This window comes from Scyliorhinus torazame, chromosome 22 (assembly GCF_047496885.1).
Source record: "Scyliorhinus torazame isolate Kashiwa2021f chromosome 22, sScyTor2.1, whole genome shotgun sequence".
NCBI lineage: Eukaryota > Metazoa > Chordata > Chondrichthyes > Carcharhiniformes > Scyliorhinidae > Scyliorhinus > Scyliorhinus torazame.
Genome location: NC_092728.1, coordinates 21,716,927 through 21,730,447, shown reverse-complemented (window position 1 = coordinate 21,730,447; position 13,521 = coordinate 21,716,927). Strand labels below are relative to the sequence as shown.

Below are 13,521 nucleotides of genomic sequence, written 5' to 3'. Positions count from 1 at the left end.
CTCCCCACTCACCCTCCCCTCCCCCCCCCCTCATCGGAACCCGGAATGGAAAGGTTCGATTGCCCTCTGCTCCTCTCCACCCCCAACCCCCGCCCCGTACACACCTCCACCCACCCACCCCCCCCACCCCCGAATCTCCGCCATCACCTCACTCCATTTTGAATGCAAGTTGATAACAGGTTACATTTTCTCTATCTCTCTGATGATTTTTAACTGTGGGGGAGAGAGCGAGAGACAGAGAGGGGCACAGAGAGAGAGAGAGAGAGACAGACAGACAGAAAGAGGTAGACAGAGAGCGAGAGACAGAGAGAAAGACAGAGAGACAGAGAGAGGCACAGAGAGACAGAGACAGACAGAAAGAGTGAGACAGAGAGCAAGAGTGACAGGGAGAGAAAGACAGAGAGAGAGAGATGAGAGTGGGAGAGAGAGAACGAGAGAGAGAGGCAGAGAGAGAAAGACAGACAGAGAGCAAGCGAGACAGAGACAGAGATAGGGAGCGAAATCGATAGAGTCAGAGAGACAGAGAGAGAGGCAGAGAGAGAGAGACAGAGAGAAGCAGAGAGAGAGAGATTCAGAGAGAGAGACAGAGAAAGATTCAGAGAGAGAGAGACAGAGAGAGACAGAGTGAGAGAGATACAGAGAGCGAGACAGAGAGAAATTCAGAGAGAGAAGCAGAGAGAGAGAGAGAGCGATTCAGAGAGAGAGAGACAGAGAGAGATTCAGAGAGAGAGAGAGAGAGAGAGACAGTGAGGGAGAGAGAGAGAGGGGGAGAGAGTTTCAGAGAGACAGAGAGAGAGAGAGACAGAGAGAAGCAGAGAGAGAGAGAGATTCAGAGAGAGAGACAGAGAGATTCAGAGAGAGAGAGAGACAGAGAGGGAGAGAGAGAGAGGGGGAGAGAGTTTCAGAGAGAGAGAGACAGAGAGAGAGAGAAGCAGAGAGAGACAGAGAGAAGCAGAGAGAGAGAGATTCAGAGAGAGAGACAGAGAGATTCAGAGATAGAGAGAGAGAGAGAGACAGAGATTCAGAGAGAGACAGGGAGAGAGACAGAGTGAGAGAGAGACAGAGAGAGAGGCAGAGAGAGAGACAGAGAGAGATTCAGAAAAAGAGAGAGAGAGACAGAGAAGGAGAGAGACAGAGAGAGATTCAGAGAGAGAGAGAGACAGAGAAAGCGAGAGAGAGACAGAGAGAGATTCAGAGAGAGAGAGAGAGACAGAGAAAGAGAGAGAGAGACAGCAACAGAGGAACAGATGTGGCAGGGTGGGGGCAGGTCAATCCACACTGCACATGGAAAATATTTTGTTTAAATTATGCACCACGATGCCTTTCTTTCTGAACCCTACGGGCAATATTTAGACAAATGGAGGCAGGTAGTGTGCACACAGCAAAATCCCGGATTCAGGGATCCATGCATGTCTGCAGGCCTGGCGGGGGTGGGGAGGGGGCGTGGATATGCAGCCAAAGGTCCTTGGGAGATGAGTGAATGGGCCTCCCCCTGTTCCTGTGTAACAGCCTCGAGAGGGGCTGAATGGGCCTCCTCCTGTTCCTGTGTAACAGGCTCGAGAGGGGCTGAATGGGCCTCCTCCTGTTCCTGTGTAACAGGCTCGAGAGGGGCTGAATGGGCCTCCTGTTCCTGTGTAACAGGCTCAAGAGGGGGGCTGAATGGGCCTCCCCCTGTTCCTGTGTAACAGCCTCGAGAGGGGCTGAATGGGCCTCCTCCTGTTCCTGCGTAACAGGCTCGAGAGGGGGGCTGAATGGGCCTCCCCCTGTTCCTGTGTAACAGCCTCGAGAGGGGCTGAATGGGCCTCCTCCTGTTCCTGCGTAACAGGCTCGAGAGGGGCTGAATGGGCCTCCTCCTGTTCCTGTGTAACAGGCTCGAGAGGGGCTGAATGGGCCTCCTCCTGTTCCTGTGTAACAGGCTCGACAGGGGCTGAATGGGCCTCCTCCTGTTCCTGCGTAACAGGCTCGAGAGGGGCTGAATGGGCCTCCTCCTGTTCCTGTGTAACAGGCTCGAGAGGGGCTGAATGGGGCTCCTCCTGTTCCTCTGTAACAGGCTCGAAGGGGGCTGAATGGGCCTCCTCCTGTTCCTGTGTAACAGGCTCGAGAGGGGCTGAATGGGCCTCCTCCTGTTCCTGTGCAACAGACTCGAAAGGGGCTGAATGGGCCTCCTCCTGTTCCTGTGTAACAGGCTCGAGAGGGGCTGAATGAGCCTCCTCCTGTTCCTGTGTAACAAGCTCGAGAGGGGCTGAATGGGCCTCCTCCTGTTGCTTTGTAACAGGCTCCACGTTGTACATTTGAACACCAGTCTCCATCGCAGAAACAGCCTGTTGATGAAAGGGACACACAGTTAGATGAGAATTTTTTTGACAGTGCGGCGCTCCCTGAGCACCGACCCTCCGACAGTGCGGTGCTCCCTCAGTACTGACCCTCTGACAGTGCGGCGCTCCCTCAGTACTGACCCTCCGACAGTGCGGCGCTCCCTCAGCACCGACCCTCCGACAGTGCGGTGCTCCCTCAGCACTGACCCTCCGACAGTGCGGCACTCCCTAAGCACCGACCCTCCGACAGTGCGGCGCTCCCTCAGCACTGACCCTCCGACAGTGCGGCGCTCCCTCAGCACTGACCCTCCGACAGTGCGGCCCTCCCTCAGCACTGACCCTCCGACAGTGCGGCGCTCCCTCAGCACTGACCCTCCGACAGTGCGGCGCTCCCTCAGCTCTGACCCCCCCACAGTGCGGCGCTCCCTCAGCACTGACCCTCAGACAGTGCGGCGCTCCCTCAGCTCTGACCCTCCGACAGTGCGGTGCTCCCTCAGTACTGACCCTCCGACAGTTCGGTGCTCCCTCAGCACTGACCCTCCGACAGTGCGGCGCTCCCTCAGCACTGACCCTCCCACAGTGCGGCGCTCCCTCAGTACTGACCCTCCGACAGTGCGGCGCTCCCTCAGCTCTGACCCTCCGACAGTGCGGCGCTCCCTCAGTACTGACCCTCCGACAGTGCGGCGCTCCCTCAGCTCTGACCCTCCGACAGTGCGGTGCTCCCTCAGTACTGACCCTCCGACAGTGCGGTGCTCCCTCAGCACTGACCCTCCGACAGTGCGGCGCTCCCTCAGCACTGACCCTCCCACAGTGCGGCGCTCCCTCAGTACTGACCCTCCGACAGTGCGGCGCTCCCTCAGCTCTGACCCTCCGACAGTGCGGCGCTCCCTCAGAACTGACCCTCCGACAGTGCGGCGCTCCCTCAGCACTGACCCTCCGACAGTGCGGCGCTCCCTCAGCTCTGACCCTCCGACAGTGCGGCGCTCCCTCAGCTCTGACCCTCCGACAGTGCGGCGCTCCCTCAGCTCTGACCCTCCGACAGTGCGGCACTCCCTCAGCACTGACCCTCCGACAGTGCGGTGCCCCCTCAGCACTGACCCTCCGACAGTGTGGCGCTCCCTCAGCACTGACCCTCCAACAGTGCGGCGCTCCCTCAGTACTGACCCTCCGACAGTGCGGCGCTCCCTCAGCTCTGACCCTCCGACAGTGCGGCGCTCCCTCAGCTCTGACCCTCCGACAGTGCGGTGCTCCCTCAACACTGACCCTCCGACAGTGCGGCGCTCCCTCAGCTCTGACCCTCCGACAGTGCGGCGCTCCCTCAGCTCTGACCCTCCGACAGTGCGGCGCTCCCTCAGCTCTGACCCTCCGACAGTGCGGTGCCCCCTCAGCACTGACCCTCCGACAGTGTGGCGCTCCCTCAGCACTGACCCTCCAACAGTGCGGCGCTCCCTCAGTACTGACCCTCCGACAGTGCGGCGCTCCCTCAGCTCTGACCCTCCGACAGTGCGGCGCTCCCTCAGCTCTGACCCTCCGACAGTGCGGCACTCCCTCAACACTGACCCTCCGACAGTGCGGCGCTCCTTCAGCTCTGACCCTCCGACAGTGCGGCGCTCCCTCAGCTCTGACCCTCCGACAGTGCGGCGCTCCCTCAGCACTGACCCTCCGACAGAGCGCCGCTCCCTCAGCACTGACCCTCCCAGAGTGCGGTGCTCCCTCAGCACTGACCCTCCGACAGTGCGGCGCTCCCTCAGCACTGACCCTCCCACAGTGCGGCGCTCCCTCAGCACTGACCCTCCGACAGTGCGGCGCTCCCTCAGTACTGACCCTCCGACAGTGCGGCGCTCCCTCAGCTCTGACCCTCCGACAGTGCGGCGCTCCCTCAGCTCTGACCCTCCGACAGTGCGGCGCTCCCTCAGCTCTGACCCTCCGACAGTGCGGCGCTCCCTCAGCTCTGACCCTCCGACAGTGCGGCACTCCCTCAGCACTGACCCTCCGACAGTGCGGCACTCCCTCAGCACTGACCCTCCGACAGTGCGGTGCTCCCTCAGCACTGACCCTCTGACAGTGCGGCGCTCCCTCAGTACTGACCCTCCGACAGTGCGGCGCTCCCTCAACACTGACCCTCCGACAGTGCGGCGCTCCCTCAGCTCTGACCCTCCGACAGTGCGGCGCTCCCTCAGCTCTGACCCTCCGACAGTGCGGCGCTCCCTCAGCTCTGACCCTCCGACAGTGCGGCACTCCCTCAGCACTGACCCTCCGACAGTGCGGTGCCCCCTCAGCACTGACCCTCCGACAGTGCAGTGCCCCCTCAGCACTGACCCTCCGACAGTGCAGTGCTCCCTCAGCACTGACCCTCCGACAGTGCGGTGCTCCCTCAGCAGTGACAGTTTCGTGTTCGCTCATATACTGGAAATAGGTTGGGGGTTTAATCATAATAATAATAATCTTTATTGTCACAAGTAGGTTTACATTCACACTGCAATGAAGTTACTGTGAAAAGCCCCTAGTCGCCACATTCCGGCACCTGTTCTGGTACACGGAGGGAGAATTCAGAATGTCTAATTCACCTAACAGCACGTCTTTCGGGAATTGTGGGAGGAAACCGGAGCACCCGGAGGAGACCCACACCGACACAGGGAGAAGGTGCAGACTCCGCACAGATAGTGACGCAAGCGGGAATCGAACCTGGGACCCTGGCGCTGTGAAGCAGCAGTGCTAACCACAGCCCGGACTAGGACGACGATTTGTGCTGGTTTATTCATTTTGATTTTGAGCAGGGCTGGGGGTTGTGGTGTGGGGTGTCTCGGCAGGGGGCGACCGTGATGGAGCAACGAAAGGCCTGAGGCCTTGCTAGGCCGCACAGGTCCATGACTAAACCAACCCCTCTGATTGTGTCTCTTCCAGCCTGCGGGAATGTCCGAGGGTGGTGGAAATGACCTCGAAAACCTGATGCAAGCAGAAGGTAAGGGGTCTCTCGCACACCCTCCGCCTCTCACATCCCATGAGCTAATCCGGCGAGGGTTGGAACCGGCGGGCTGGAGGGCAAAGACTGAAGGGTGGAGAGACAGAGGGTGGGAGACAGAGAGACAGAGACAGATGATGTGTTTTTAAAAAATATATGTTTATTCAAAGTTTTTCCAACAAAAATTTTCAACCAATTAAGCCCCCCTCCCGTAACAGAAAAGAGAAAGAGAACAGAACAGAACAGAGCATAAACATATCAAACATAATACAGAGCTTATACAATGGGTTTCTCCCGCACATATTAATCCTCCCATATGCTTTTTTACAAGTACCCCGAGGGAAAACCCCCTCCCCCGCCCGCCCAAATTACCCCCCCCCCGAAAGAGACACCCCCCTCCCCTCCCCTCCCCTCCCCCCCTCTCCCCCTGGGTTGCTGCTGCTGCTGACCAACCTCATTCTAACGCTCCGCGAGATAGTCTAGGAACGGTTGCCACCGCCTGAAGAACCCTTGCGCAGACCCTCTCCAGGGAAACTTTATCCTCTCCAGCTTAATGAACCCTGCCATGTCACTGATCCAAGCTTCCACACTCGGGGGCTTCGCATCCTTCCACATGAGCAAGATCCTCCGCCGGGCTACCAGGGACGCAAAGGCCAGAATGCCGGCCTCTTTCGCCTCCTGCACTCCCGGCTCGTCCGCCACCTCAAATAGTGCCAGCTCCCAACTTGGCTTGACCTGGACTTTCACCACCTTGGACATAGTCTTCGCGAAACTCCTCCAGAACCCATCCAGTGCCGGGCACGGCCAGAACATGTGGGCATGATTCGCCGGGCTTCCCAAGCACCTCCCGCATCTGTCCTCCACCCCAAAGAACCTACTCAGCCTCGCCCCCGTCATATGCGCTCTGTGAATGACCTTAAACTGTATCAGGCTGAGCCTGGCACACGAGGAAGAGGAATTAACCCTACTCAGGGCATCAGCCCACATACCCTCTTCAATCACCTCCCCCAACTCCTCCTCCCACTTGCCCTTCAACTCCTCAACTGAAGCCTCCCCCTCTTCTTTCATCTCCTGGTATATTGCTGACACCTTGCCTTCTCCGACCCATACACCCGAAATCACCCTGTCCTGAGTCCCCTGTGCCGGGAGCAGCGGGAATTCCCTCACCTGCCGCCTCACAAACGCCCTCACTTGCATGTACCTGAAAGCATTTCCCGGGGGTAACCCAAACTTCTCCTGCAGCGCCCCTAGGCTCGCAAACGTCCCCTCTATAAACAGGTCCCCCATCCTTCTGATCCCTGCCTGATGCCAGCTCCGAAACCCCCCGTCCATCCTTCCTGGGACGAACCAATGGTTCTCCCGGATCGGGGACCACACCGAGGCTCCCATCGCACCCCTGTGTCATCTCCACTGCCCCCAAATCTTTAGCGTTGCCGCCACCACCGGACTCATGGTGTACCTTGTCGGCGAGAGCGGCAGCGGTGCCGTCACCAGCGCCCTCAGGCTCGTCCCTTTGCAGGAGGCCACCTCCAACCTCTTCCATGCCACCCCCTCTCCCTCCATCACCCACTTACGGATCATTGCCACGTTGGCTGCCCAATAATAGTCACCCAGATGCGGCAACGCCAGCCCTCCCTGTCCCTGCTATGCTCCAGAAACCCCCTCCTTACCCTCGGGGTCTTGTTTGCCCACACAAAGCCCATGATGCTCCTACCTACCCGCTTAAAAAAGACCTTGGTAATCATAATAGGAAGGCACTGGAACACAAAAAGAAACCTCGGGAGGACCATCATTTTAATCGACTGTACCCTGCCCGCTAGCGAGAGTGGCAACACATCCCATCTTTTGAAGTCCTCCTCCATCTGCTCCATCAGCCGCGTCAAATTAAGTTTGTGCAGTGCCCCCCAGCTCCTAGCTACCTGGATCCCTAAGTATCGAAAGCTCCTTTCTGCCCTCCTCAACGGTAGGTCGTCTATCCCTCTTCCCTGGTCCCCTGGATGCACCACAAAGAGCTCACTTTCCCTACATTGAGCTTATAGCCCGAGAAGTCCCCAAACTCCCTTAGGATCCGCATGACCTCCACCATCCCCTCCACTGGATCTGCCACGTACAGCAACAGGTCGTCCGCGTACAGCGACACTCGATGCTCCTCTCCCCCTCGGACCACCCCCTCCATTTCCTGGAGTCCCTTAATGCCATGGCCAAAGGCTCAATTGCTAATGCAAACAACAGGGGGGACAGGGGGCACCCCTGCCTCGTCCCTCGATACAGCCGGAAATACTCCGACCTCCGCCGATTCGTAGCCACACTCGCCACCGGGGCTCTATAAAGGAGCTTAACCCAACTGATGAACCCCTCCCCGATCCCAAACCTCCGCAACACTTCCCAGAGATACTCCCACTCCACCCGGTCAAAGGCCTTCTCCGCGTCCATAGCTGCCACTATCTCCGCCTCTCCCTCCACCGATGGCATCATAATCACGTTTAGGAGCCGCCGCACATTAGTGTTTAGCTGCCTGCCCTTTACAAATCCCGTCTGGTCCTCATGAATCACCCCCGGGACACAAGTCCTCAATTCTCGTAGCCAGCACTTTTGCCAGCAACTTAGCATCCACATTGAGGAGCGAGATCGGTCTATATGACCCACATTGCAGTGGGTCCTTGTCCCGCTTCAGGATCAGAGAGATCAGCGCCCCGGACATTGTTGGGGGCAGGGTCCCCTCCTCCCTTGCCTCATTGAAAGTCCTCACTAGCAACGGGGCTAACAGGTCCGCATACTTCCTGTTGAACTTAACTGGGAACCCATCAGGTCCCGGGGCCTTCCCCGCCTGCATGTTCCCCAGTCCTTTAACCAGCTCCTCCAACCCAATTGGCGCCCCCAAACCAGCCACCTCCTGCTCCTCCACCCACGGGAACCTCAGTTGATCTAGAAATCGTTGCATCCCCTCTTCCCCTGCTGGGGGCTGAGATCTGTACAGCTCCTCATAAAAGTCCTTAAATGCCTTTTACTTTCACCGCACTCCGCACCGTAGTTCCCCTGCTATCCTTATCTCCACCTATCTCCCTCGCTGCCATCCTCTTATGGAGCTGATGTGCCAGCATCCGGCTCGCCTTCTCCCCATACTCGTACGTCGCCCCGTGTGCTTTCCTCCACTGTGTCTCTGCCTTCCCTGTGGTCAACAGGTCGAATTCCGTCTGGAGACTTCGCCGCTCCCTAAGTAGTCCCTCCTCGGGGACCTCTGCATATCTCCTATCTACCCTTAGGATCTCCCCTACTAACCTCTCCCTTTCCCTGCCCTCTCTCTTCTCCCTGTGGGCCCTAATGGAGATTAACTCTCCCCTGACCACCGCCTTCAGCGCCTCCCATACTACCCCCACCTGCACCTCCCCATTGTCGTTGGCCTCCAAATACCTTTCAATGCACCCCCGCACCCTCCCACACACCTCCTCATCCGCCAGTAATCCCACATCCAGACGCCACAGCGGGCGTTGGTCCCTCTCCTCTCGTAACTCCAGCTCCACCCAGAGCGGGGCGTGGTCTGAGATGGCTATGGCCGAGTACTCTGTTCCCTCCACTTTCGGGATCAGCGCCCTACTCAAAACAAAAAAATCTATCCGGGAGTAGGCTCTATGTACGTGAGAAAAAAAAAGAAAATTCCCTGGCCAGGGGCCTAGTAAATCTCCACGTATCTACTCCCCCCATCTGGTCCCTAAACCCCCTAAGCACCTTGGCCGCAGCCGGCCTCTTCCCGGTCCTAGATCTGGAGCGATCGAATGCTGGGTCCAACACCGTGTTGAAATCCCCCCCCCCCATTACCGGGCAGCACGGTAGCATTGTGGATAGCACAATTGCTTCACAGCTCCAGGGTCCCAGGTTCGATTCCGGCTTGGGTCACTGTCTGTGCGGAGTCTGCACATCCTCCCCGTGTGTGCGTGGGTTTCCTCCGGGTGCTCCGGTTTCCTCCCACCGTCCAAAGATGTGCAGGTTAGGTGGATTGGCCATGATAAATTGCCCTTAGTGTCCAAAATTGCCCTTAGTGTGGGGTGGGGTTACTGGGTTATGGGGATAGGGTGGAGGTGTTGACCTTGGGTAGGGTGCTCTTTCCAAGAGCCGGTGCAGACTCGATGGGCCGAATGGCCTCCTTCTGCACTGTAGATTCTATGAAATTCTATGAATTATCAAGCTTCCTGCCTCCAGATCCGGAATCCGCCCCAACATGCGTTTCATAAATCCAGCATCATCCCAGTTCGGGGCATATACGTTTACCAACACCACCCACACCCCCTGCAACCTACCGCTCACCATCACGTATCGACCTCCATTGTCCACTGCAATATTCTTGGCCTCAAACGACACCCGCTTCCCCACCAGTATTGCCACCCCTCTGTTCTTCGCATCCAGCCCCGAATGGAATACCTGTCCTACCCATCCCTTTCTTAACCTGACCTGGTCCGCCACCTTCAAATGTGTCTCCTGAAGCATGGCCACGTCTGCCTTCAGTCCCTTTAAGTGCGCGAACACTCGGGCCCTCTTACCTGACCCATCCAGGCCCCTCACATTCCAAATTATCAGCCGGATTGGGGGGCTCCCCCCCCCCCCCCACCGAATAGCCATCTCCTTTTCTAGGCCAGTCCCGTGCCCGCGCCTCCCGCACTCTCCAGTCCCCCAGACGGGGGCCCCCCGCCCCGACCACCTCTTCTGTTTCTAGTTCCCCATCGGCCAATGCAGCAGCAACCCTATTTGCACCCCCCCCCGCCCCCGCTAGATCCGCATCAAGCTCTTTTGCTCCCCCATAACACTCCCGTAAGTCAGGCATCATAATCACGTTTAGGAGCCGCCGCACATTAGTGTTTAGCTGCCTGCCCTTTACAAATCCCGTCTGGTCCTCATGAATCACCCCCGGGACACAAGTCCTCAATTCTCGTAGCCAGCACTTTTGCCAGCAACTTAGCATCCACATTGAGGAGCGAGATCGGTCTATATGACCCACATTGCAGTGGGTCCTTGTCCCGCTTCAGGATCAGAGAGATCAGCGCCCCGGACATTGTTGGGGGCAGGGTCCCCTCCTCCCTTGCCTCATTGAAAGTCCTCACTAGCAACGGGGCTAACAGGTCCGCATACTTCCTGTTGAACTTAACTGGGAACCCATCAGGTCCCGGGGCCTTCCCCGCCTGCATGTTCCCCAGTCCTTTAACCAGCTCCTCCAACCCAATTGGCGCCCCCAAACCAGCCACCTCCTGCTCCTCCACCCACGGGAACCTCAGTTGATCTAGAAATCGTTGCATCCCCTCTTCCCCTGCTGGGGGCTGAGATCTGTACAGCTCCTCATAAAAGTCCTTAAATGCCTTTTACTTTCACCGCACTCCGCACCGTAGTTCCCCTGCTATCCTTATCTCCACCTATCTCCCTCGCTGCCATCCTCTTATGGAGCTGATGTGCCAGCATCCGGCTCGCCTTCTCCCCATACTCGTACGTCGCCCCGTGTGCTTTCCTCCACTGTGTCTCTGCCTTCCCTGTGGTCAACAGGTCGAATTCCGTCTGGAGACTTCGCCGCTCCCTAAGTAGTCCCTCCTCGGGGACCTCTGCATATCTCCTATCTACCCTTAGGATCTCCCCTACTAACCTCTCCCTTTCCCTGCCCTCTCTCTTCTCCCTGTGGGCCCTAATGGAGATTAACTCTCCCCTGACCACCGCCTTCAGCGCCTCCCATACTACCCCCACCTGCACCTCCCCATTGTCGTTGGCCTCCAAATACCTTTCAATGCACCCCCGCACCCTCCCACACACCTCCTCATCCGCCAGTAATCCCACATCCAGACGCCACAGCGGGCGTTGGTCCCTCTCCTCTCGTAACTCCAGCTCCACCCAGAGCGGGGCGTGGTCTGAGATGGCTATGGCCGAGTACTCTGTTCCCTCCACTTTCGGGATCAGCGCCCTACTCAAAACAAAAAAATCTATCCGGGAGTAGGCTCTATGTACGTGAGAAAAAAAAAGAAAATTCCCTGGCCAGGGGCCTAGTAAATCTCCACGTATCTACTCCCCCCATCTGGTCCCTAAACCCCCTAAGCACCTTGGCCGCAGCCGGCCTCTTCCCGGTCCTAGATCTGGAGCGATCGAATGCTGGGTCCAACACCGTGTTGAAATCCCCCCCCCCCATTACCGGGCAGCACGGTAGCATTGTGGATAGCACAATTGCTTCACAGCTCCAGGGTCCCAGGTTCGATTCCGGCTTGGGTCACTGTCTGTGCGGAGTCTGCACATCCTCCCCGTGTGTGCGTGGGTTTCCTCCGGGTGCTCCGGTTTCCTCCCACCGTCCAAAGATGTGCAGGTTAGGTGGATTGGCCATGATAAATTGCCCTTAGTGTCCAAAATTGCCCTTAGTGTGGGGTGGGGTTACTGGGTTATGGGGATAGGGTGGAGGTGTTGACCTTGGGTAGGGTGCTCTTTCCAAGAGCCGGTGCAGACTCGATGGGCCGAATGGCCTCCTTCTGCACTGTAGATTCTATGAAATTCTATGAATTATCAAGCTTCCTGCCTCCAGATCCGGAATCCGCCCCAACATGCGTTTCATAAATCCAGCATCATCCCAGTTCGGGGCATATACGTTTACCAACACCACCCACACCCCCTGCAACCTACCGCTCACCATCACGTATCGACCTCCATTGTCCACTGCAATATTCTTGGCCTCAAACGACACCCGCTTCCCCACCAGTATTGCCACCCCTCTGTTCTTCGCATCCAGCCCCGAATGGAATACCTGTCCTACCCATCCCTTTCTTAACCTGACCTGGTCCGCCACCTTCAAATGTGTCTCCTGAAGCATGGCCACGTCTGCCTTCAGTCCCTTTAAGTGCGCGAACACTCGGGCCCTCTTACCTGACCCATCCAGGCCCCTCACATTCCAAATTATCAGCCGGATTGGGGGGCTCCCCCCCCCCCCCCACCGAATAGCCATCTCCTTTTCTAGGCCAGTCCCGTGCCCGCGCCTCCCGCACTCTCCAGTCCCCCAGACGGGGGCCCCCCGCCCCGACCACCTCTTCTGTTTCTAGTTCCCCATCGGCCAATGCAGCAGCAACCCTATTTGCACCCCCCCCCCGCCCCCGCTAGATCCGCATCAAGCTCTTTTGCTCCCCCATAACACTCCCGTAAGTCAGCTGACTCCCGCTGAACCCCGGCCTCCCCCGCCGTCCCATTGACCCCCATCGTGTGGGAATCCCCCCTCCCCAGCAATTAGTGTGCGCTCCTCCACCCCCCCACCTCCGTCCTTCCCTAGCGCAGGAAAAAGCCCGCGCTTTCCTGAGCCGGCCCCGCCCCCTCTGCCGCCGCTCCTGTTGCGGTCTTATCCCAATTCCCCCATCCCCGGGCCTCCCCTCCCTCCAGCACTGGCGCCCACACTCTCTCACAGTCTCCCCATCAGATCTCTTCCCCCATCCCCATCCATCACCCAACCCGTGGAACATTCCCTACGCATAGTTAAAACCCTGTATACAACCGACATCCCCCCCACAACCACAAACCCTCAGTTTGAGTCCAACCTTTCAGTTTGTATAAAGGTCCAAGCCTCCTCAGGCGTTTCGAAGTAGTGGTGACGATCCTGGAATATGACCCACAATCGCGCTGGCTGCAACATTCCGAATCTCCCCCCCTTCCGATGGAGCAACGCCTTGGCTCGATTAAAACCAGGGGCGAAATTCTCCGCAATCGGTGCGATGTCCGCCGACCGGCGCCAAAAACGGCGCGAATCAGTCCGGCATCGCGCTGCCCCAAAGGTGCGGAATCCTCAGCATCTTGAGCGGCTGAGCCCTAACCTTGAGGGGCTAGGCCCGAGCCGGACTGATTTCCGCCCCGCCGTGCTCCCATATGCCCCGGCATCGGCCCCCTCCACTCCTTCAGGGAGACCCAGAATCCGAAGATTCTTCCTCCTCGACCTGTTCTCCAGGTCCTCGAATCTTTCCGCCCACCCCTTGCGCAGCGCCTCGTGCGCCTCCATCTTCACCGCCAGGCCCAAGGTCTCATCCTCGTTCTCCGTGGCTTTTTCCTGCACCTCAGGGATCGCCGCCCCTTGGGCCTTCTGGGTCTCCACTAACCCCTCGATCGCCGTCAGCAGTTGCGCCAGCACCTCTTTCTTCAGCTCCTCAAAGCAGAGCTTGAGAAACTCCTGCTGCTCCTGCCCCCATGCCGCTCGATCTCCGCCCGCCGCCATCTTGTTTTTTCTCCCTCGCACTTTTCGCTGCTCCAAAA

The 13,521-nt window shown here is 58.2% G+C and overlaps 1 protein-coding gene across 3 annotated transcripts in view; it reads left to right on the top strand.

The window, feature by feature from the left end:
* The window catches only part of LOC140398955 (uncharacterized), a 589,803-nt gene that overhangs the window by 21,490 nt on the left and 554,792 nt on the right, over positions 1-13,521 (top strand). For 2 of the 3 annotated variants that reach the window (XM_072487952.1, XM_072487953.1), the window contains exon 2: positions 5,220-5,277. The exons of the other annotated variant lie outside the window; for it this stretch is intronic. In XM_072487952.1, coding sequence (XP_072344053.1) covers positions 5,229-5,277 — 49 coding nt within the window. In that variant the 5' untranslated portion in view covers positions 5,220-5,228. The remainder of the gene's footprint in view (positions 1-5,219; positions 5,278-13,521) is intronic. 3 annotated transcript variants of the gene reach the window in all.